The following is a 24,603-nucleotide window of genomic DNA, read 5'->3' on the forward strand; positions in this document are numbered from 1 at the left end:
CACCTCCTTCTGCCCCTCGTAGAGAGTGAAAACCCTCACCTCCTCTCTCCAACTTCAGGAGCCGGCAGTTTTTTTTTCAGGCCTCTGGAGACTTTTCTTCTTATAAGAATGAGATCATACTTTACACACAGTTTCTCAACTTTTCTTTTTCCCTTCTAATTTGTCTTGGAAATGTCTCTCTGACAGCATTACACATTTACTTCATTAGAGAAAAACAACCACTGTATTTCATTCCATTGTGTGGACGACCCATGATTTATTAGCCAGTCTCCCCATTGATGGATATTTAAGGTTTCCAGTTTCTTTCTGTACAAACAGTGCTGCTAGGAACACCCTAGTATGTACATTTTCCAGTATTCTTGTGTATACTTCTATAGGATAAATTCCTGGATGTGGGTTTCCTGGGCCAAAGGGTATAAGCATTTAAACTTTGATCAGCGTCGTTCAATTGCCTTCCAAAATACTGTACCCATTTATACTCCCACCAGCTCTGTCTGAGGGGTCCTGGGTATTGTTTTTTTTTTTTTTTTTGATGAGTACATAGGAGTTTTTATTATACTATTTTCATGTGGTTCAAAACATAAGTTTTTAAAAATTATACAGATAATAAAGGAGAACATACAGATAAATTTTAGCACATACAGGAACATGAGGCTATTTTGTATAATCACTCACTCTACTGTCTGGTAAAGAAGAGGGGGTCAAAGTTTATGAAAAGAAAAATTTAAAAAAAGAAAAATAAAAACCACCCTGAATTCAGTCTCTCTTACTGGTCAAGGTACTAATTTCGCCCCAGCTTCTGGCCCCATCATCCAGCTCTTTTACATATACACAGCCTTACACTCTTCCAATGAGTATTTATTATTAGTTAAGCCATGATTCAGGACCCCAGGGTGGGGATCACTATGTACCCAGGCCCCCCTTCACCACCCTGGGGAGAAGGACGGAGGACAGAGAAGGTGGGGCGGAGCCAGTTCAGATCTTCCCAGGAAACGTGCCTTCTGCTCGGCGGTCGTCCCAGGCTGACACCCAGGATATGGGGCAGAGGGACTTGTACACACGCCGGTACCATTCACACACGGAGACGTCACCCCCTTTAGCAGTCATTGCCTTCTCACAGCGGTGGAAGTCCAGGTAGTTCTGCCAGCAGTTCCTCATCTGGTTCTGGTTGGGGAAGCGGCTGTCAAAAGGAGCAGTCTGGTAGTTCTTGATTTTGGTCTTGATGTCCTCTGCCATAGTGCTGACTCCTAAAGATGCTCCTGAAGCCCCTGGAAGCTCAATGTGACCCTTAGCAATCCTGGGTATTGTTTTTATAATGGAGACAAGAATAATAAAATAAACTTGAGTATTATTATTTATTTTATTTATTTATTTATTTTTTTGTGGTACGCGGGCCTCTCACTGTTGTGGCCTCTCCTGCTGCGGAGCACAGGCTCCGGATGCGCAGGCTCAGCGGCCATGGCTCACGGGCCCAGCCGCTCCGCGGCATGTGGGATCTTCCCGGACCGGGGCACGAACCCGCGTCCCCTGCATCGGCAGGCAGGCTCTCAACCACTGCGCCACCAGGGAAGCTCTTGAGTATTATTTTTAAAAAAATTTAAATGATTGCCCCTAAGCTCCCTTGCTTCCATCTCTTGGGCTCTGTACGCCTGAGCTGCAGGGATGCCCCAGGCCATCAGATCTCTGTTCTGATGCTGAGCAGTGCACTCAACAATTTACCTTAAGACACCTACTTATAGGGAGATGATGTACATTTTAATGCATATTTTAAACATGGGCCAATATAACAGAATTTATCATTTTCTTTTTGGATATCATGTACATATAGTCTGAAAAATTCTACTTTTTCTTTCTCTAAAATAATTTTTGGCATTTCACAGATTTATACCATGAACATCAGAATAATACAGTTCAGTTTTTCATTGCTATATGACAACTAAGTGGCAAGTGATTCAAAATATTTTAAATCAGAAACCCCCCCACAAAACTCCACCCATTCCTCAAAGTTCTGCTCAGGGTAAACAATTGGCCATGTATCAGGAGGCCCAGGTTCCAGGCCAGCCTCTGTCATCTCCTCATTGTGTGACCTGAGCCAACCTGCCTCAATTTCACTATCTGTGCAATGGGTGCTCAGGGCCTGGCTTTTTGGTCCATCTGTTATCCTGGCTCAACTTCCTTGCCCCCAGGACTTGTATCCAGGGTGGAAGTTTGGACAGTTTGGGGAGATGCATTTCTCCTCATCCTCCACAGTGCTCATGTGGCCCTGGCATTCTGCTCTCCTGCCACTGCTCTGACTACTACTTCTGGACTTATCAGTTTTGGAGTACAGATGTGTCCCTGTCTCCCGTCCTGGAGGGCAGGCTGGGGGAGGCCACATGAGTTTCCTTGTTACCTTGAGGAGCCCTGGAGTAGAGCTGGAGTCTCTGTCCAAGCTGGGGCACTGGAGGCCAGTCAAAGTGGGTAAGAGAGGGCATCTGGCTCCAAGGGACAGGGCTGCTGAGTGAGCAGATCAGCCCAGCCCAGAGACTTCAAGTAACTTCTCCAAAGTCACACAGGCTGTTTACAGATCTCCGAGATGAGCACCTATTGCACAGATAGGGAAACCAAGACAGTTCGCCTTGGTCACATAATAAGGAAGAGTCAGAGGCTGGCCTAGAACCTCAGCCTCCTGACCCATGACCAGCTGCCTATTCCAAGCAGAACCTTGAGGAATGGGTGGGGTTTATGGGGACAGAGGGAAAAGGGGCCGAGGTACCGCATGCACTGCGGACACTCCAGCCTCAGGGGGCCGTTTTGGTAGTGGGATGGTGTGATATACGGAAAGTGCCCTTCACATTGTCTGGCCTGCTTCGTGGGAAGCATGCGGGCCTTGCTATGGCTCTCGCTTTCATACCCTGCTCACTGTCTACTGCTTGAAGGATCATGGGCAGAGCTTACAGACCATCAACTCTAACCTATCTGCAGATGGGAAACCTGAGGCTCGGAGAGATTAATAACTTGCCCAGGGCCGCAGAGCAAGTGAGTCGCAGGGCTGGGATTTACACCCAGGTCCCTGAGATGCCGAGGGCCTCCCCTGCCCTGCTGTCTCTCTGCAAATCCCCCTACTGCCCCACACGGGCTGCTGCCCTGCCTCAGGACAACCCGCAGTGGTTCATTTCGCTCCACCTGTGGCTTGGGCTCCCCGTGGCCCCATCCTCCTGGCTGGAATGAAGATGCGGGTGTGCTTCTGGGCCCTGGCACTGAGTTCCCACTCCCCACAGCTGCTGTTTATCTACCTCCTTGGTCTGGAAGGCCCAAGAGGTAAGTCCTGAACCACATGGGGGTCAGACGCCTCCTCTGGTATCCTGGTCCCTTTCCCAGCTCATGGGGAAGCGAGAGGGTGTTCCTGCGTGCATTTCTCCCTGAACCCCACCCCCTCCCTGTCCCTGTGCCTCCTCGTCCTAGGTCCCCATCAGCGCTCACTGGGAACATTACAACAGTCTCTTAACTCCCCATTCCCCCTGCCCAAGTCCTCCCTATCCCAGTATTGCACGTGGCATATTGGCCCAGAGAGAACATTGTAAAGCGCAGCTCTTCTCCTGTGCTGCTTCTGCTGTACCACCCTCCGTTGCCAAGAGACAAAGGCCCTGCTCCCCAGGGTGGCCAGACTGGCTGTCCTGTGCTCTGACTTGGCTCTGGAGAGTTTCCCCTTTGCCAATCCTGGCAGTTAATTTGGGCAGGATCGGCCCCGCCCTCAGTGCCCTGAGGCTCGCCTGCTGCCATTTGGGTTCCCAGTGCAGATTATAAACACGAAGCAGGGCTGGGGTTGGGCTCTGGGTTCAGTGTCCCTGGACTGAACTCACAGCCTGTCTTGCTGGCTGTCCTATCCCCAGAGCCTGGCACAGGGCCTGGAACACAGGAGGCACTAAATAAATGGCACACAAATGAATCAATGATTGTCTGCCCCACTGTCATCTGTTGTGCCCCTGTTGCCTGTCAGCTGCAACACTTCCCCCTGACCTTGACCTGCATTAAACCAGTTGTGCTAGGAACTGTCCTGACTTGCCTCCCGGGAAACCTGGGCTCCAGGCCCACCTGTCCCTCTAGGCTGCTCTGCGTCCTTGGGCACGTTCCTCCTCTCTCCCTGGGCTTCAGCCTCGCTGTCTGGACACTGAGATTTCCAAGGTAACCCCTTCCCTTCCAGTCTCTTCTTTGATTCTCCAGCTCTCAACCGCTCAACTCAACAGAACAACCCAGTGGCTTTATCTTGCCCTGCAGAGGGGAGAGTGCATGGAGGTGGTGGCTTGGCGGTGTTGAGAAGCCTGGCACTGTTTATGTCTAGTTACTCTGTTTATTGCCTCTTTAATTCCCTCTGCAAACATCCCCATTACCGGGAGGAATTTGCCAGCACTGGCTTGGGCTGTGAGGCATGGAGGGGCCGCGATGTCCCCACCTCAGCCTCCACACACAGCCTGACCTCTAAGAGGGGTTCAGGGAGCCGAGGGCAGAGTGCCTGCCCTCCCTGGTGTCCTGGGACTGGGGGCTGTCAGGCTCAGCCCTACCTCTGTCTTCTCTGGATCTCAGGCTGCAGAACGGGCAGTGCTTCCAAGCGGTTATGGCACAGACTCTGGAGCCCCATGGGCCTGGGTTCAGGTCTCAGCTCTGCCACTTATTCACTGTGTGACCTTAGGAAAGTTCCTTCTGCTCTGGGAGCCTTAGTTTCCTCTTCTGTAAAATGGGGATTGCTCTCTGCCCAACTACCCTCCCTCTTCCTGGCATCTCATCCCTTTCCACATGACAATAGCAGGGGCTCGCATGGTCTTACCTGACCTTACAGCCACTCTTGGCCACTCATTGGTGGACAAGGTTGGGCACTAACCAGAGCTGGGCCAATCTGGGCCCCCTGTGCCTTTGGCCACAGTGATGGACACCTGATCCGTCACTGAAACTGCAGTGAAAAAGTTAGTCCCACTCTGGTGGCTGAAGATGTGATTTCCAAAAACTACCGGGCCCTGAGTTTTCAGACTGTGAAAGGAGCCAATGCAGAGATGAGAGGCAGAGCCATGGAGACCTCTGATGCCTGGTTCCAGCCTCCTGTGGGCCCTGCTGCACCTCATTCCGTTCTTCCTGAGAAAGCCCCCTTTGGTCTCAGCCAGGGCAAGCTGGATTTTTGTCACTTCAACCAAACCAATCCTGAAAATCCAGGATTAATAGTAGCTGCTTCCCACAGGCTGTGTGCCAGCCGTGGGACACTACTCTGGGCTTGGGGAAGGTGGAGTGAGGTACAGGGGTGGTTCCAGGTACCCCATGGTCTACTCCTTAGTACGTAGCCCCATTAGTCTGGATCTCTCTCAAGCCTACAGCAGACAGCATTCTCTGGGTCTGATTAGGACCTTCACCTCCTTCAATCTGGATGCTAAATCTTTATTAAAGGAACCCAGCAGAGGCCTCAATTTCTGGGGAGTGGGAGGTTCTAACACCAAGCTCTTGACACCACAATACTACCTGACTGGGGCCTGGGGAGGCAGGAGTCATGGAAAGGGCAAGGATTTGGGTGGGCAGGTGTGGGTTTAAGATCTGGTCCTGACATGCTATACTTACTCAGTCTTTCTCGGCCTCTGTGTTCCCAGCTCCCAAATAGGGATGATAGCAGCACCTGCCTTTTGTATTGTACAGATCCAACGAGGAAACGAGGGAAAAGGCCTTAATTCTAGCCTGGGCACACGTGAGGGGCAGTCATCAGCATTACGAGGGCAGTTGTTTGGGGCCAAATTTCTTCACAGGATGTGACCCAGGGCAGATGTGTCCTCTGCACTCCTTTGATCACTGGATCCCTCCCTCATTCATGTGTTCACAGACACACGTTGAGCACCTACCAGTTCCAGCTCTGGGCAAACCTGGTCATAGGTTCTGGCTCTCCTGGGCTCAGGGATGGGTGGGAAGGGAATTCCTACAGAGGGAACAGAGACCTGTGCTCCAGGAAGCATGTAGTTTGTGAGGCTGGAGAGGATTATGCCAGGGGATCAGGTTGGATGGATGAGTTGGTATATTAGGAAAGAGTTTTGGTCATTTCGCTCAACAGATGATGTCTCCCCAGGAGATGGGGGTGTGCACGTGCCCTGTACACAGGAGAGCTTCTCCTCTCCAGCCCCTGGTGCCTGCTGCCTGCTTGCACCACACAGCTCTCCCATCCACCGGGAAGAGGGGCTGGAAGTGAACTCCACTTCCTACTTCCCTCTCGGAGGATTTGCTGCCTTAAGCCCTCTGGATTTGTAAAGCAATGGGACTTTGAGGCAAACTCTCAGGCCACTTCAGAACCACAGTGTTCCTGCTACCAAATCAAACTTGGGTCTGCTCACACAGCAAAGCCAATCTATTGATGCTGGGCTGTGGTGCAGGAAAGTACAGCGTTTATCACAGGGCTCCAAGCAAGGAGAATGGGCAGCTCTTGTTTAAAAGACCCAAACTCCCTGATGGTGTTCAGGGAAGGGCTTTTAAAGACAGTGTGAGGGTGGGGTCCGCAGGGTGTGTGATCAGCTCATGTACAGTTCTCTGCTTGGTTGATGGTGAGGTAACTGGGTGATGTTTTGGGAAGCTCAATCATCAACCCTCAGGGTTCCAACCAATCTGGGGTCTACATGTTGGTGGGCAGCATACAGTTAACTTCCTCCACCTGGTGGGGGTTTTAATTTTTTTTTTTTGGCTGCGTCAGGTCTTAGTTGTGGCATGTGGGATCTTTCATTGCAGCGTGTGGGCTTCTCTCTAGTTGTGGTGTGCTGGTTTTCTCTCTCTAGTTGTGACACACAAGCTCCAGAGTGCGTGGGCTCTGTAGTTTGCAGCACGTGGGCTCTCTCATTGAGGCATGTGAGCTCAGTAGTTGTGGTGTGTGGGCTTAGTTGCCTCACGGCATGTGGGATCTTAGTTCCCCTACCATGGGTCGAATCCGCGTCCCCTGCATTGGAAGGTGGATTCTTTACCACTGGACCACCAGGGACGTCCCTGGTGGGGGTTTTAGTATCAGTAAAACGACTCAAGGATATGGCTCAGGATATTATCTGTAGCCCTTGAGGAGGAACTAAGGGTCCTTGACTTTGTTTTACGGCTAAACTATTACTATTTTGTCTTGCTTGACTGTTTTTCTTTGTTTCTGCATTTTTTCACTTCTCTGATTAAATTTGCTTTTTGGAACTGGGGAAAAGCCTAGAAGGCTAAAGCTTTTCTACACGCAAGAGGCAGGGAACATGGGAGTCTGCCCTCGGGAAAACCCCACAGGATCCTGCTTGGTTTCATTCTCTGGAGAAGGTGCTTGACAAGTGTTGCTGAGAGAAGAGACGGGCCTGAGGGTGAAGCTCTGGGACCAGGCAGCTTCTCTTCCTGCAGACTCGTTGGGAATTTTCCTCGGCCTGGTTGGTGAGAGCACCCACCCCAGGGTGACTGGTGAGGGCCGATGCAGGCTAGGGCAACAACTGCCACATGGTTTGGGGGGTTTTCTCTGGGCCTGGCCTCGGTGGGTCCTGCAGCTCCCCTGACCCTGGATAGAACCTGCTCTGGGGAGATGGAGCCTCAACAGCTGAGCACGAGCCCAGAAGAGGCCTTTGATTCATGGACCACTGGATTTAGGTGGACTTAGCAATTCGGTTTCCAGTTGATTTCCAAGGAGAGGGAGAATGGATTTACAGCTCCTAAAACAGGTGGGCAGCCCTGCTGTGCCAGGCAGTGGGCAGGAAGTAACTAATGTGACCTGGGATCCTGGGAGGGAAAGATAATGAGGCTCAGAAAAATCTATCTGTGTGGGGTTCATGCCGGGACCCTTGAAGATGTACCTTCTTATTCTGATGCACGTGCACAGCTCTGCAGATGCCAAGGTGAGAGTCCTTCTCCCCTTTCCTTCCGGGTTTGGAGGAGGCTCTGGCTTTGCAAAGGGATTGAAGTCTGCACGGTTTCCGGCAGACAAAGTTCGGAACTCCGGCGATCTCCGGAGCCCTGGGGGTGGCTGCCCAGCCTGACCTCCCTATAGGCCCCAGCTGGTCTCCAGTCCCTGCAGCCCTCTCCCCTCAGCTGGGGCCTGATGGTCGCCCTGCAGCCTGGGAACAAGGAAGAGAGGAGGAAACCGCCTTCACTGCGAGTTTGGGAACAGGGACCCCTGGGTCTGAATTCTGGAGGATTCTTCCCTTACTGGCTGTGGGACCTTGGGCCAGTTCCATGTGCACCCTGGCCCTCAGTTTCTTTACCTGTGAAATGGGAGATGAGGAGACTTTGCTCCGAGGACAGCTGTGGGACGAGATGAGGCGTAAAGGGAGCAGCACAGCCCTTGACACATGGTAGATGGGATGCGGGTCCAGACACTATGGTCTGAGTTAAAGAGTTGGCTCTGACAGCTGTCGTCTGTGTGGTCCTGGACACATGCCTTAGCCTCTCTGAAACTCAGTTTGCCCCTCTGTGAAGAAGGAGTAGAGTTGTGGTTGTGATTAAAAGGGCCAAAGCAGGTCAACACTTAGTCTCCTATCGGGCATGTGGTCTGTCATCATGGATGCTTTTATTGACCTCCCCTCTCCTGGGTGCCTGGTATTGCCTGGGCAGAAGCTGCAGGCCTGGCCCTGTGCCAGCATGGACAAGAGCGAGGATTCCAGGCTCCTCTCCTCATGTCCAAGTTGATGAAGCTGGAGGCAGTACAACCCCTACCTACACTGGTGCCTGGAGAAGGAGTCACAACACTGAGTCTGAATCCTGGCCTGGCCAGGTCACTGGCTGTGAGGACACAGGAGGCCATGTCCCCTCTCTGCACCTCGGTTTCCTCATCTGTAAAATGGGGAGGATGATAAAGGTGGCAGATGTTACTGAATAACTATCATATGCTGGGCAGACTATGAATAGTTTACATATATTAAGTCATTTAACCCTCACATTGATCCTATGAGGTCAGTATTTTTGTTATCTTCCCATTTTACAGGTGAGGAAACTGAGGCTCAGACTAGTAAAGCAGCTTGGCCAAGGTCACACACAAGTGGGCATGTGAAACCAGGTGTCTGACTCCAAGGTCAAGGCATACCCTGCGGCAATGTGCTGCCCCCATATTGTCACCAAATAGTACAACGATTGGGATGGGAGGCCCTGAACAGCTGGTTCAACGAGATGGAGGGGATGAGCTCAGAGCTGGGGTGATGGCAGGGACCTGGGTGGTCCAGGGGAACGCTTGGAGGTAGTGCACTGTGCTCGGGGCTAAAAAGACTGGCTGGACTAGGGGCATAGGCTGCACAGACAGTGAGGGGAATGTGGAGCTCCGTGTCCCTGAGCAGAGGCCGTGCAGGGCCAGACCGTGAGTCCCGGGGCAGGTTTCATTCCTGGGGACACCAGAGGGGGCTTTGTGGCTGATGCATGTGGTTAGAAAATGCTCAGACCCAGCCTCAGGCTCAGATGATTCCCGGGTATCATTTATTGTCACATTAGTTAGTTTTTGTCTCTTTTGTTAGGCAGTTGCACGCTTCCTCGTATTTCAATATTATTCTTTTGTCAACTTGATGACTTAGACCCTGTAATTGGAGGAAGAGCTGAGACTTCTCTTCTCTGCCATTACTCAGTTCTGCAGACTTGTTCTACTTCATTATTGAACAAGTGATATTTTTTCATGAACTTTCCTTGACTTACATATAGAAATATTTCTTGATTTTTTTTTTTTTTTTTTTTTTTTTTTTGCGGTACGCGGGCCTTTCACTGTTGTGGCCTCGCCCGTTGTGGAGCACAGGCTCCGGACGCGCAGGCTCAGCGGCCATGGCTCACAGGCCCAGCCGCTCTGCGGAACGTGGGATCTTCCCGGACCGGGGCACAAACCCATGTCCCCTGCATCGGCAGGCGGACTCTCAACCACTGCGCCACCAGGGAAGCCCAGGGGGCTTCTTTGTTGAAGGGACGAGTTAACAGAGAGGAGCAAGGAGCCCAGATGCTCTCGGGCGATGTGTGCATCATTATGGGATGTGTGTGTCTGGCCCAGGTCTGGGTAAGTCAGACCCTGGGGAGCTGGCCTCCCAGATACTGGCAGGACCCTCCAGACATGTGACTAGGGTGGCGTGGAGTGACCTGTCCCACAGAGACCAGCATCCGTGGGGGCCTGGAGGCTGGGGGCAGACTTCTCAGGTGACCTGGTTCCAGCGGTGGCATCACTCTGGGGGGCCCAGTTTACTGCTGTAACCAGTGGCCGCAGCATCCCCAGCTCGAGAGGAGGCCCCCTCTCTGTGCTGACCTGCCCGGGGCAGGCGGCCGGCTCTGCTCCCTGCAGCCGCTCTGGGCTGATGTGGCTTCACCTCCATGTGGGCTTTCCGAGATCACTGTGCAAACTGGGTGCTGCTCTTAAAGCTCCCTCCTGGGAGTGACAGACGCCACCGCCTCTCACATCTCATTGGCCAGAGCAAGTCACAGGCCTTCTGCCTTCAAAGTGGTGGGAAGGGTAACCCCACCTTGAATCAGGAATGAGGGAGCTGGGGATGTTGGGGAATAAGGCTGAGGACTCCCATGCTTTTCCCCTGCTGGGCCGAGAGCCCCCAGGGTGAGGGTCCATGTCATGGCCCCTTGGTGCCCTCCCAAGACTGAGCTCGGAGGTGAAAGCAAAAGCCCTTCAGTTCAGTTCGTTTCAGCAAATGCTTTGTGCCTCACCCTGCACCAGGAGCGGGAGACCCAGAGGCGACAGTGACACAGTCCCCGGGGGGATGGGTCAGACATGCAGAAGAGTCACCAATCCAGTGTGCTGTGTGCAAACCTTTGTCCCTTGTCCTCTGGCCCAGGGCAGTGACGATGGGGGGGGGTCCACACACTCCAGCTCAGCAGTGGGGCCCTCCATGAGCCAGCTTCTCCCTCCAGGCCTCACCTCTATCCCCAGCTCGCCACACTGGGGTGTCCTTGGCCCTGGGCTGGGGTCTATTGTGACCCTTCTTGCTCTGCCCTCTCCCACATGAACTCAGAAAGTATCTGGTTCAGATGCCAGGGGTGATTTTGCTCCCCAGGAGACATTTGGCAAAGTCTGGAGACATTTTTAATTGTCACAGCTGGAGTGCTGGTGGTGGGTACCCGTCTAGTGGGTCGAGGTCAGAGGTCAGAGGTCCTGCTGAGTGCGCAGGACAGTCCCCACAACAAAGAGCATCCAGCCCCAAATGCCAACAGTGCTGCTGTTGAGAAGCCCCGGGACTTATGGGGAATGAGGGTCATCGAGGGGCAGTGACTTGACCAAAGTCACACAGCACATAGGGGGCAGGTCCAAGAGGACAGCTCGATCCCCTGACTCTGGCTGATCTGGCCGGGGAACCAGGCATCAGTGCCAAGGGCCTCGAGGCCAAGTGGTCTCTACTGTCTCCAGCCCAGCTTTTATTTCTCTCAAAATAATTCCAATTTCAGGAATATTTTTGTCGGTATTTTTATTCTCCCTTGTCTTTCATTGTGCTTCCTCTTTGGGTAATCCGAGGCTTGCAGGCAGCTGAGTACGACGTGTACATTCTAATGAAACGCAATATAAAATAACTGAGAGTATTTCTTTCATGTCTGAGCAGCGGATTAATCTCCCTGACACATCTCTGTTTTCTCTTCACTGCCACCACTTTTTATCTGAGTTCTCCCTTCCCTCCCCAATATCTCTGGGATTCCAGTAGCTTTGTGGCACCTGCTCATTGGAGATCTGAGAAAGATCTCGACTTTATAGACTGTGTCCCCATGATGGATGACAGCGCTCCTGAGGAGAGGGAACTGCCAGCATCTCGGTGGCCTGGGAGGGGTCTTCATTGATGACGGGAGGTGTGGAGGTCAACGAGAGGGACTGGAAGGGTTTCCTGAGGACGCAGGGACCCTCCTGGGCAGACCCAGTCTCGGGGCAGCCGTTGTGGGTGCTCATTGAGTACAGGATCTGCAGGGACGCCCTGGACGTGGCTGTGAGGAGGAGAGCGAGAGGCATCGTACTGGATCCCACAGTCTCAGAGCAGACGTGGGGAAATGGCAGAACCCTAAGGTGGAGGACGTGCAAGGCCAGGTCCTGTAGGCTCCTGTCAGCTGTGGGGAGCAGTTTTGTTTCCAGCCTGAGAGCCCCAGGGAGTCCTTGAATGTTCTAAGCAAGGGAGGCCCAAGAAGTCTTCTGCGGTGAACCAGTCTCTTGGGTGCTGGTCAGGAAAGGATGGTGGGGTGGGATGTCGGAAGGAAGCTGCAGAAAGGTTCAGACGGGAGATGATGGGGTAGGAAGAGGCGGCGGAATTGGAGAGAGAGCGATCCTGTTGCCTCCATGGACATTTATTTTATGTATGTTTCATCATAGTTTCTCAGTGAAAGAATGCTCAGTCACTCTGCAGACTGTCAGAGGTGCGTCACCTGGTGAGAGGTGGCAGGAGATGGCAGGCTGTCCAGGGAATCCTGGACCTCACGGCTGCCCAAGGGAAAGGCTTAGGTTGGCTTGGGCAGGAGCCCAGAACTTCCCTGGATGAGGAAGGGGTGGTCCTGGCTTCATGGTGCTCATGTTCCCATGGTTGCGTCATCTTTGCAGCTGGCCTCCAGCCTGGTGCTGGACATATAAAAGTCACCCAGGAACCCTCAATGTGGCGCAGTGGAAAGATTTTAGAATTTAGAGGCAGACAGACCAGGGCAGTTGAATCCTGGCTCAGCTGCACACTGTGTCGTCTTGGGTAGGCACTTTGCTCCCTGGAGCCTTTGCTCTCATAGGGAAATTGGCCCCATCACCCCACCTCCCAGAGCTGCCCTGCCTGAGCACCTGGCTCACTCTGGATACCTGGTGACTGTTGTGTCCTTGCTCTCCAAGCACCATGATGAGGTGTCTCCTTAGTGTCAAAACGGTCAGTTTGTCCCTAAAGGAGATGGTGAGAAAGTCACTCATTCTGAGGAACACAGCCCTTTGGGTCTCGAAGACTACTCAGGTTTCCAGAGGCCCCTGAGAAGTGCAACCATCCCTGGGGTCTTGCCCCAAGACCCCTGTGAGCCAGTGTCCCGTGAGGACTGGGGGCAGGGTTCCAGGAGCAAGGTGTGTGTCTCGGAGGTGGGATGCGGTGAGGGCGGGGGACAGCTGGGTGGGGGAGGAGGGACGGGACATTGGTAACAATAGCAATAGTTAATAGACTTCCATTTTCAGATGAGGATACTGGGCACAGAGAGGTTAAGTACTCTGTCCAAGGTCACACAGCTGAGGTTTGGACCCAGGAGTCCTGGCTCCGTAGTCCGGCTCCCAATCATGAACTTGAGGAGGGAGAATGTGGGTGAGGGAGTCCTTGGCCAGCCTGGCACAGTCCAGGCACAGTCCACTGTCCCGCCTCCTCCAGGCCCCAGGTATGAGGGGACAGGCCTGGGGCAGTGGCTGACACGGCCCCCGGGTGGGTAATTGACAAGAACAGAACGCTAGGTCTCCGAGGGGAAGGAGCTGTTCAAGGACATCTTAGCGGTGGTGGGGTGACGGGAGGTATTAAATTGATCTTGGTGCAGCTCATACAAGCCTACATGTCAGCCTGTGACTCTCCTGTTTAATAGGCCTGGAGATGCCGAGATGGGGAGGTGGGGCCCCACCTGGCACCACCATAGGCTGGAGTGACACTGAAGCTGAATTTTCCAGGGAAGGGGAGGGGACTGACCCTGGGCAGCCAGGATGGTTGTGAGGGGTCACTGTCCAGCTCTGAAGCCATCCTTCTGCTCAGGGTCAGCTACTGCAGGGTCTGCCAGCCCCAACTTGGAAAGAAAAGTAAAGCATGGGCCAGGTGGGATGCCTGGGAAAGGCATGTGGGAAAAACCATCTGTCAGACTCGGTTTGTGCCCTGATCTGCCCTCTTCTAGCTGGCTGACTTTTCACATTACTTTACTCTCTGAACCTCAGTGTCTTCATCTGTAAAATGGGGCCAATAGCAGAACCTATAGCAGAACCAATAGGATAAATGAGAAAAAGCACAGGGAGAGCTCAGCACAGGGCCTGGCAAGGGGGGACCCAGGAGAGTTGGTTATTGTTGTTACATTGACCTGTGTGCTGGAGTCAGGGCAGGTGGGGTGGACAGCAGGCAGAGGGATGAGGCAGGGCTAGAGGGGGACTGGTCACTGCTCACAGGTCAGGATGGGCTCTCATTCACTCCTCATCACAGCTCAGAGGGAGAGGCCAGTGTTGGCCTATTTACCAGATGAGGAAACGGGCTCAGCCAGGTTAAGAGCAAAGTCCCAGAGCTGGTAACTGGCTGAAACTAGGACAGGGACCCAGGTCTGCCTGACTCCGAAGTCCCTGTCCTCCTTGCATCTCAGGATGGTTCCAGGGTCCCCTCAGCGCCCCTGAGTGTTTATCCAGACGGTCATTACCTGTAGTGATAGCTTATGCAACAGCTAATTAGCCCTCCTGAGGGTCAGCAATTGATCAGGAGCAGAGTTTGCCAAGCGCAGCTTGGGTTTCCTCCTTGGCTTTACCCTGGGACCTGGCGGGGCCTCAGCAGAAGGAGACCAGGACTCCCAGCCTGTCCATCAGAGGCTCACTCTGGTGACCGATGTGGCCCAGCCGTCCCCACGCCCCCTGCAGACCCCTCCCCGTGTGTGCTGGGTTTCAGCTCTGCTCCTGTGCATCCTCTGGGCCCTCAGGCTCCCAGACCCCCGTTCACCCTCCACCTCTTTCCCCCCCTCCTCTCCTCCGGTCTCTGCCTTGCTTGCTTTTGTTCCTGTGGACACCTAGCAGCTCCCCAGGGACCCCTTGCCTCCAGGGTCGCCCCTTCCAGTCCCCGCCTGTCACAGAGCTGTCTTGGGGAGCGGGGGCTTTGGGGGCAGAGAGAGCCGGTGCCTTTACTGGCCTCGCCTCTCTCTGGTGTATGAAAGTAAGAAGGAAAGGGAAGAAAGAGGCCGAGACACTCAGACTCTGGATGAATATAACGTGTCAAATGGTTAACAGCGCTCTCACGGTGGAATGTATTTTGTTTAATACCTTGATCTCTTGTCTGCTAGAAAAATGAATTCTGTCAAATCTCTTGAAGCCAACTGTCAAAATAAAGCATTTTGGAGGAGACAGGTTTCTTAATGTGATGGCAAAATTCGTTTGAAATCATCCTCCAACCCAGTCTCCTGGCAAAACCTGGAGCTGAAATTTTAGAGCCTGTTCACCCTAAATGGTTTTCCTTACTTCTCCCGCCGCCTCCTCTCCCCATGCCCCGTCCTCCATCTCTTACAAAATAACGCAGCAAAGAATTGCCGCTGAAGTAAAGATAACCATTTGGTTTCTCACAACAATTTTTAGGGGGAAAATGGCAGAGCACAAAGCCTGTCTCTCCGGCTTGGGGAAGCAGGCGCTGGCTGTCAAAGGCTCCCGCAGCCCAGGGGAGTGGCTGCACGCGGGGTAGGGATTTTAGACCTGATGTCTGTGCCAGCAGGATGGAGAGGCAGGGAGACACCTGGGAAGACAGAGGTGCCTCATTCCTGCTGGAGCAAAGGGGCTGCTGCTTTTCCTCTAATCCTTGCTCTGCACCCTGCACATCTCCCATCCCCCATCTGTGCCCCTCCCAGAACCTAACCCTGCATTCGGGCCCAACACTTTTCAATTTACCAAGTATTTAATTTTTCATTTGTTCATACATTCATTCATACGATTCATACCATGGTAATCGGAGCTCAACGTGGGTCGTGATCTGTATGAAGGTCTGGGGTTACAGAGACCTGCAAGACACAACCTCTGCCTCCAGTATTCCCCGGTTTGTTGGGGGAGAAGGGTGTAATCAAATGCTCATGACTCTTGTGAGAGATGAGTGCCAGCGCGTAGTAGGTGCTTCTGTCAGTTGGAATGTTTTGGGAAGCATGTAACAGGAACCCAACAACAATGGCTCAAGCAATTAAGACATGAATAACCAGATCTTTTAGAGCAGGGGTTAATAGCATCTATGGCCCGTTGGCCAATGTGGCCCACTGTCTGTTTTCGCATGGCCCTCAAGCTAAGGGTGATTTTTACAGGAGAACATTTGCAATCAATTTGATGACACGGAAAACTAACTTTGATCTCCAAGTAAGTAAAATGTTATCCCCCCCTGTGAAAAAGAACGCCATTATTCTCATTAATAAATCTATGTTATAAAAATTGCACTTGATTATTATATTTTGAATTTCATCAAGAAAATATTTGTGGAAATTCATTTTCTCTCTTTTTAAGTAAATACTTACATAATATCGTTGATTTTGCCCCTGATTTTGGCTAAGCCTAAACTCTTCACTGTCGTTCCCTCTACAGAAAATATTTGCTGATTGTTCTCAAGCGAGGTGGTCCCAGCTTGGCCAGATGCTTAGGGATGTCAACAAAGACCTTTTTCCTTTTTACCATCCTTGGCTGCGTTGAATTTACGTTCTTAGCTTTTGGCTTCACTGTTACAAGATGGCTGCCACAGCTCCAAACATCATGTCTCACACTACAGTATTCACGTTGAGAGGAAGGGAGTGGGGTGAGGCAGAAAAAATTTTTCCCAGAAGCAGTCCCTCTAGCCGCAGATTTTCTCTCACACCTCAATAGCCAGATCTGGGTCACACTCTCACCCCTAAAACAATCTCTAGAGAAGAGGGGTTGGGCACCAGGTACGGCTTCACCCCTGGGCGGCGGAGGCCCACCAGGCCTGAGCCTGTTGCTGCAGAACAGACCCAGGGCTCTGTGAGTGAGGAAGGAGGGGTGGGCTGCTGGGCGGGCAGCCGTGAGTGTCCGCCGCCTTCTCATCAGTGCTGTGACTGAGTGTCCCAGGCAACGTGGGGTCTGGGGTGGTGGCCCAGCCTGGGCACTGTAGGCAGAGTGCCCTGCTCTGAGCCTCTGCCCTTGAGGGCCGTGTGATCTGGGAAGCGCTTGACCCTCCTGGGGCACAGCCTTCCCCCAGTGGAGAGGGGGCCGGAACAACACCTGCCGAGTAGGGTGCTTGTGAAGGGGATGTGGGGTCGGGTGTGCAACTGCCTGACCCAAGGGCATGTCAGCAGCCGGGAGCATCACAGCAATTAGCTGCATCTGTGAAATGGGCCCATGCGCCTCCTTTGTCACAGTCCTGGGGTGACAACAGCAGGAGCATCATTTCACACAAGTGAGCCCTTCCTGCGTCTGCTGGGTGCCCTTCATTAGCACACACTCCCTTAATCCTCACAGCCACCCTGGGAGGAGGAAGCTGCTTTTATCCCCATTTTACAGCTGAGGAAACTGAGGCTCAGGGGTGACCCCAGGTGAGTGAAGGCAGATGGGGCTCCAGTATCCTCAGCTGCCATGCTCTGCGCTTTGACCCCCTGCAAGGCTCTGGGTGGAGCCACAGGCAGGTGCTCAAGTAACCCCTCCACTTGACAGTCACCTGGTCCAGGCTGGTGGCTGGGGCTGACCTCTCTCCTGACCCTGCTCTCTGTCCCTCCTGGAGCTCTAGGACCCCAGGACCTGCCTGTGGTGTGGGGAGATTTGCCCACCATCCCCGCTGCCCCTCCTCCCCAGGAGGATGAATGGACACATTCAGTGTCCTGGGTGATGGGGACATGACCATCAGGCTGCTGTCCCTGTGTCATGGTGGTGAATTGGCAACTTGCATTCTCTGAGAAACAATGTACTTATGCAGAACATAAGCATATGCTAATGATGGATAATTACAATCCATATTTATAGATTTATCAAAATATGCAAAACTATTCTGACAATTATACACCTACAGCACATCACATTTAATAATTGCACACGAGGCTCCTGGCCAGCACCGTGATGCAAGTTTGGGCACCAAGTGTGAAATGAAACTGCTCAGCCCTGTGGGGGGGGCCTTGGCTGTCACCCCTGCCGGCCCCCTTCTCAGACCTGCACCATCCCCACGGTCTCCAGCCTTCCTGGTCTTCCCAGCTTCCCAGAGAGATGGCCTGGTCTGTGTGGGGCACCCTGGCAGAGGGAGCAGTACTGGTGAGGGCTCCGGGGCGGGGGGGCGGTCACTGACTTGGAGGACCTGTGACAAACTGTGGCTGGGGCAGTGTGTGGGCGACCCGGGAAGATGAGCTGCGTGAAAGGGGGCAAGGAGCTGCTTCTCTCTGTCCCTGCACCCTCACAGTGGAGCTGAGGGAGCGGATCCCCACCCAGCCCCCAGGCTCTGGAAAGAGCTTAAGAACTGGTTGCTGCTCCCAGAGATACGTGGCACAGACAAGACTTAAATCCAGGCCTGTCCCCTTGGCCCCCCAGTGTTAGGCATTTTTATGTATGATGACTATGATAATTTCACTTTACTAGTCTGATTCTAATATTCGTCAAGTGCAGCCTCTGAGACTGGGAGACGCCCCACCTGCGGGACAGGAAGCCAGCCCCCAACCTGAGTCCCCCCCAAGGCTTCAAGTTTTAAATTCTGTCCAAACCATCCCAGGCCTCTCCCTCCTCCGGGACCCACTCCAGACTTTCTGAGTTTATGGCTGTCACAAAATGTTATCTGCCACAACAATGACAATTAGAACAATTCTGTTGGGCGAGAAACTCCTGCTAGATTTAGGACCTGCAGTGAGTCACGCCTCTGGAGCTGAGACGGCTGCCAGCCAGCCACCCCGTGGTGCCTGACAGTCTCCACCCCGTGGACAGCTCAGTCACAGCCACAAAGCGACACTACCCCTCTCTAACAGTGGGGCCTGCAGCACCCGGGCCCCTGCAGGGAGCCTACCCAGGCCCAGGCACAGGGTATGTTGGCCCTTTGGGTTCCAACCTCCCCCCTTCCCTACCCTGTGCCCCCTGCTCTCTCCCCTCTTGCTCTCAGGACAGCATCTCACCTTTGATCTCTGGGGCCTCTCCTGGGGGTGTTGCTGCATCTGATTCCAAACCCTGATGGAGGAGGCTCAGTCCCTATTAATGGTTCTGACCACAGGCTTTGGCCAAACCAGGTTTCCAAGTTTGGAACCAGGGCCACCCCTGATGTGCTGGAAGCCTCGCAGCTCCTGCCTCACTTGGGCACAGTCCAAGTGACAGTGGCCCGCTGACAGGGGCCCCGGGCCCTGCATATACCCCCATCCCCCCAGCCCATCCCCCACCAGTCACTCCCAACCCTCCATCCTTCCTGGACCAGGAGCCCTCAGCCTGTTCCTGCCTCAAGACCCTTGCCCTTCCCTCCAGCTGGAGCCTCTTCCCATGTCTGCCTGGCTCCCTCCCTCTCTCCCTTCCTCGGGTCTTTGCCCCATTGTCACCTGCTCTGACAGGCCTTGAAGCCCAGGACAGTCTGACTCTGCCCACCTCTGCAACCTCAACACTTGCCGTATTCCCCCCATTCCTTGAGTCCAGTCACATAGGCCTCTCTTCTGACACTCGAACCTCTGAGCTTTTGCACATGTTGTTCCCTCTGCCTGGAGCATCCTCCAGGGCATCTCACCTGGCTGACTCTTACTTCTCTGTCAGGTCTCAGCATAGAACTGCCGCTTCCTCCGGGAAGCCCACTTGACCTCCCCCTGATAGGGTAGGTCCCCTGTGGCCTTCATCATGTTATAGCGGATTTTTAATGTAGTGATTGCTTTAATTTCAATTTCAATTGGAAACTCTGGAGGGCACAGACTGTGTCTGCCCTAGTCACCCCATACCCCAGCACTTAGCTCTGTACTTGGCACTGAGAGGCAACAGACCCCTGTGGGGAGAGGGAGACAGTGACAGGAGAGGGGATGTGGGCCAGTGTGGAACAAACCCCGTGGGTGCTGGTAGGCTGGCAGTCATGAGTAGTCAGGTCACGTACCCTCCTACTGGGGCACATGTCACAGGCGACCGTGAGGCTGGTGCATTAGGAAGTGAACAGAACTCATCCTTAGTTAAAATAAAATTTGGTTAAATGACTTGCTCACATCATTTTCCTACGATACCCTCTGGCCTCGCGGCTGCCTTTCTTCTCCCTGTCTTTCCTCCCCCTCACGATGCTTTATCACTTTTCTTATTCGTCTCTTTGCTTGACTACAAGACAACAGAACAAGAAAGGAAGGAGCAAAGCTGACTGTGTAGCCCCTTTTGCAAGAACCGAAGAAATCATTTTGCAAATTGCAGGAAATGATTAGAAATTAGGATAGCATTTACATCAATCACAGCTGGAGATGGACAGAAAAATGGTCTGGGGTGTCAGGGCTGGGGTGGACACTGCTCTTTGGTAATGGGCAGTGGAGGTGGCACTGGATGGGGGTCCTAACCCGACCCTGGACTTTAGCAGGCCCTGTGGGCTCCACCCAGAACCTCTGTATGTGCAGACAGGTGTGCAGATACACATAGCACACACCCAGACACACGTACAGACACACATCGACACAGACATACAAACATCTCCCCTGCACACATATACACAGGTACACACCCCACCCGATCCAGTCCATTCCTCTTAGATTCCTCTCAAGTCACCTGTTTAGTTTGTGCCCACTGCCATGACCTTGTGTGACCTCCATCAAGCTCTCACCTGGACTCTTGCAATACCCTCCTTGTCTTCCTATTACCCTGCCACAATCATTCATTCATTCATTCTATGTTTGTGGAGCCCTTCCTATGTGCCAGGAGCTGTCAGGGCCCTTGGGAGACGGGAGTGCTTCGCGGAGGTCTCATTCCACCACAGCCTGCTGCCCTCAAGCCCCTGGTCCTCCCACAGCCCGCAGCCGACGCTCAGGCTCATCTCCCACCACTTTCCTCCCCACCATCCGGGCTCCGGCCACTCTGTGTGCTCTCATTCCTCTGGGCCTTTGCACGTGCTGTTCCTGCTGCTTGGAACACTGTTCCAGTTCCCTGTCAACTTGCCCAGCCTGCTCCAGTGTCCCTGTTTCCGGAGGGCATCTCTGACTACCCCTTGTCCCAGGCTGGTCTCTTCCTCTTCTCTGTGGTTTTCCATTGTCCAGCTCTCACACCGTCTGAGTCCCTGGGCCTCTGTTCTCAATGTCTGAACACATAGCCGCCTCTTCCCTCAGACTGTAAACTCCTGGAGGGCAGGGCTGGATCTTGTTCATCTTCAGGGCATAAATCAGGAAGAAGGTGGTTGCCAAGTGTGTCCCTTCCCTGTTGCCTGCCTCCTGCTCTACTCCTCCCCTCCCCCCAAGCTTTCACCCTGGAAGTCCTCCCCAGGCCCCTGTGCTCAGCTCACTCTGACCCCCACCCCCCCTTTAAACTCAGCATTCTGAAGGCAGCCAAGGTGTTGCTCAGCGGGGGTCCCTGCATGTGGGTCTTTTGGACCCAGAAAGAGGAATTCAACGGTGGAATTCCGGGCAGGGTAAGAAGTCAGAACAACGTTTTTGGTACGGGAGGAAGTTCTTTCCAGTTTCTTTTAGATCACCATGTGGGGAGTCTGCTGCTTTGCCTTCCTCGGAGCTTGCTGGGGGCAAAGATAATCCCAATGTGGGTGACTCCCCTGCTCAAAACTCCAGTGGCTTCCAGGTGCATTTGCTGGGGTTCCAGGGATAAAACCCATGAAAGACCATGGGGGCCCCAGGAGTTTCTACCCCTCACACTAGTTCACACTCAGCCTCCAGCAATTTAAGTTGCGTTAAAGTGTTCCTGCCAGATTATGGTGACAGAGAGTCTCTCCTTGACGAAACTCTACTCAGGCTCCTCTGAACTCTATTCTCAACTGGGCCCTCAATGGAGGGTTCCGTTTCTACCCCTGCATGGTCCAATTTAACAAGACTCCTGCCGAGTCAGTTCAACCAGAATCCTCCGCCCTCGACATCTGATCACCCTGCTTATCTGCGCGGGTTTCTCACCCTCCACTAGCCCCCATGTGATGTCTGATCACCCAGGTTGCCTTCAGCAAGAATCCTGTTAGATCAATTTAGCCGGAATCCCCTCTAAGCCCCTGATGTTTCCTCTTAGGAATTTTCCATCCTATGACCCTCACCCTGCTCCTTGCCTATAAATTCCCACTTTTTCTTGTTGGATTTGGGGTTGAGCCCAATCTCTCTCCCCCCTACTACAAAACCCCACTGTTGCAGCACTCTCACCTCCGGAATAAAGTCTGCTTTACTATTATTTATTTATTTTTTTGCGGTACACTGGCCTCTCACTGCTGTGGCCTCTCCCGTTGCGGAGCACAGGCTCCAGACGTGCAGGCTCAGCGGCCATGGCTCATGGGCCCAGCCGCTCCGCGGCATGTGGTATCTTCCCGGACCGGGGCATGAACCCGTGTCCCCTGCATTGGCAGGCGGACTCTCAACCACTGCGCCACCAGGGAAGCCCTGCTTTACTATTTTATAACAAGTGTCATGAATCATTTTTTTCTTTAACAATGGCTCCAGTGGATCTTGGTGGCTCTCTGTATGCCCCCGTCTCACCTGATCTTGGAGTGGCAGTTTGCCCTGCCATCTCAGTTCTCTGATGAATCCAAGAAAAGTCACTGGTTTTCAGTTTTCTGGTTTTTCTTATTATAAGGACAGGAGAAGCAACTTTCAGTCTGAAACTGGAAGTCTATCCAGTTGCACTTAGAATAAAATTCAACCTCTGAGCCCCCACCTGATCCAACCCCTGCCAACTTCGATGATCACTCTTGGGGTTTGAGGGGCCAATAAATGGCATTTCTGTTCCCCACTTGAGCTTGGAAGAAATTGAGATAAAGACACAGGAGCCAGGCTGATTTAAAAAATACAACCCTTAAATACTGGTAAAATTGGTTGGAGAACACAGCACAGGGGAGCAGTGACAATGAGGTGCTAACACTCCACTGAATTGAATATATTCACCCAATCAGCAGACGTCCCCACCAGGGGCCTGCACACTAAGCTGACCACGTGGCTGAAGGTGGGTGAGGAGGCCCTGTCTGATTGAGGAGTGAGGGAAGGCCACGGTGAGTTCACGGCAAACCATGGGAAAGACTGTTACTGTCATTCCCCAGGTGAGGTAGAGAATGGTGCTAAGGATGCGGGCTCTGGCATCTGAAAACCCGAGTTCACATCCACCCTCTGACATTCACTAGTTCTTGGATCTTAAACTCATTAATAAACCTTTCTAGGGACTCAAGAATAAACATCTGTAAAATAGGGATAATGGTACATATCCTGTGGGCTTGTTCAGAAGATTAACTTAGTTAACACAAAGTGCTTGGACTAGTAACTGGCCCATAAAAAACAGCCCTCAGGTCTTACTGAGGCTAACTTGAGTCAACTCCTCTGTCTTCTTATCTTTTTCTGGACAGAAGAAGCCTGTTTTGCCTCAGGGCCTTTGCACTTGCTGTCCTTTCTTTCAGAAATGTTCTGTTCCACAACTTAGCATGGCTTCTCCTTCTCATCATTCATGTCTCGGCCCAAATGCCACCTGCTCCAAGAAGCCCTCCCTGGCCACCAAGACAAAGGTACCTGAGTTGCCCCGTTTTATTTTCTTCAAGCACTTACCACCCCCTGAAATTGTCTTGTTTATTTACGGATTTCCTTCCTCATTATTTGTTTTCCTTTTCTCCGTCTCGTTTCGCTTGGAGGTTAACGCTGCACTTTGCACAGGGCCTGGAACATAGTAGGTGCTTAACCTATTCTGGTTGAACGGACGGATGAATAAGTGGATTTAGCACTGAAACCAGAACTACTCTCTGAGCTTCATTTTTGGAGGTTTTCTGTTCGGGGGCCAGGGGCCCTTGCTAACTCCTGGGATCCCAATGCCACTTCATCCCAATGGAGCAAGTGGACATTTGAGCTTTCAGGGAAGAACTCCTTCCTGTTAACAGAAGGATGAGCCGCGGCCCAGTGCTGGTGGCAGAAAGCTCAGCGTGCACTTGCTTAAACTATCAAACTAGCGGTGGGTTGGGTCTCGGGTAAGGACTGATCTAGCATCTCAGTTGCGTGCAAGGACCCACTGCTTTCCAATCCTCCTCTCTGCCTTCCAGGGCCTCAACTTCACCTTCAGTCTGGCTTCTCAGGTGGTTGCAGCATCAGCATGGGTCACATGTTTTCTGTTTGCCATTTACTGGAAGACATGCCTCTTCCAGACAGAACACAAAAGTCCCAGGCTTCTCTCTGGCTGGCTCATGTCAAGTAACATCAAACTAGTCCTATGCTGATCACCCCTGGTCTGGGCTATGGCGTGGCTGAATCAGGGACTAGTCCTGGAGGTAGAGGTGAGGTCAAGGCTACTACCCAAGGGGAGAGGCCCAGAGTGGATGCCAGAGGGACAGTCTTGGTGCCCCTCTTCCCAGGGAGCAGAAGCCACCTGACCAAGGTGAGAGGCAGAGGCAGCTCTAGAACCTGGGTCTGGGGGGAGGGTGAGCCTGGGAGGCTGTGTGAGGGAGAAGTGTGTGGGGGGCGTGGGGGTCACACCCCCAGGATGCCCCTGCCTCAATCAACGCTCCTTCTTCGGAGGGAGATGGCGACAGTGGAGTTGACTGGACAGGAGCCCGTGAGACACGCAAAGCCAAGCTGGTGCCGCCACCCTGTCTTCTCAGGAGCTGAGAATGGATTCTGCTCTCGGGTCAGAGGAGCCCCTACCCTGAGCTCCTGCCCCTGCCCTCCCATTGACAGCCCGTGTGATGAACACAGACACCACCCTCTCTGGCTTCTCACTGGACAAGCAGTGTCCAGGTCCCCCGTAGCTCTGTGCTTGGCCCTGAAATGTACCTGCCAGGCTTATTGGGGTGTCAGGGTTGGGGGGTGATGCAGAGATCACGCACAGGGAAACTGAGGCCTGAGCAGCTCCCCACTCTCTCTTCATGGAGCTAGGCTCCAAATCCTTGTTCTCAAGCCCAGTTT

General features: G+C 53.0%; 1 protein-coding gene across 1 annotated transcript; it reads right to left on the minus strand.

Moving 5' to 3' along the window:
• Window positions 1–542: 542 nt before the first annotated feature.
• On the minus strand, window positions 543–1,290 carry LOC309976576 (cytochrome c oxidase subunit 6B1-like). Its single transcript, XM_082862240.1, has one exon. It carries the CDS (start codon window positions 1,234–1,236, stop codon window positions 976–978), a length of 261 nt encoding a protein of 86 aa, XP_082718366.1. The 5' UTR covers window positions 1,237–1,290; the 3' UTR covers window positions 543–975.
• Between the last annotated feature and the right edge of the window lie 23,313 nt (window positions 1,291–24,603).

This window comes from Leucopleurus acutus (genome assembly GCF_964270905.1).
Source record: "Leucopleurus acutus genome assembly, chromosome: 2".
Classification (NCBI taxonomy): Eukaryota; Metazoa; Chordata; class Mammalia; order Artiodactyla; family Delphinidae; genus Leucopleurus; species Leucopleurus acutus.

Excerpts from the sequence above, each read along its gene's own strand:
- LOC309976576 (XM_082862240.1), bottom strand. The coding sequence starts at position 1,236 with ATGGCAGAGGACATCAAGACCAAAATCAAGAACTACCAGACTGCTCCT.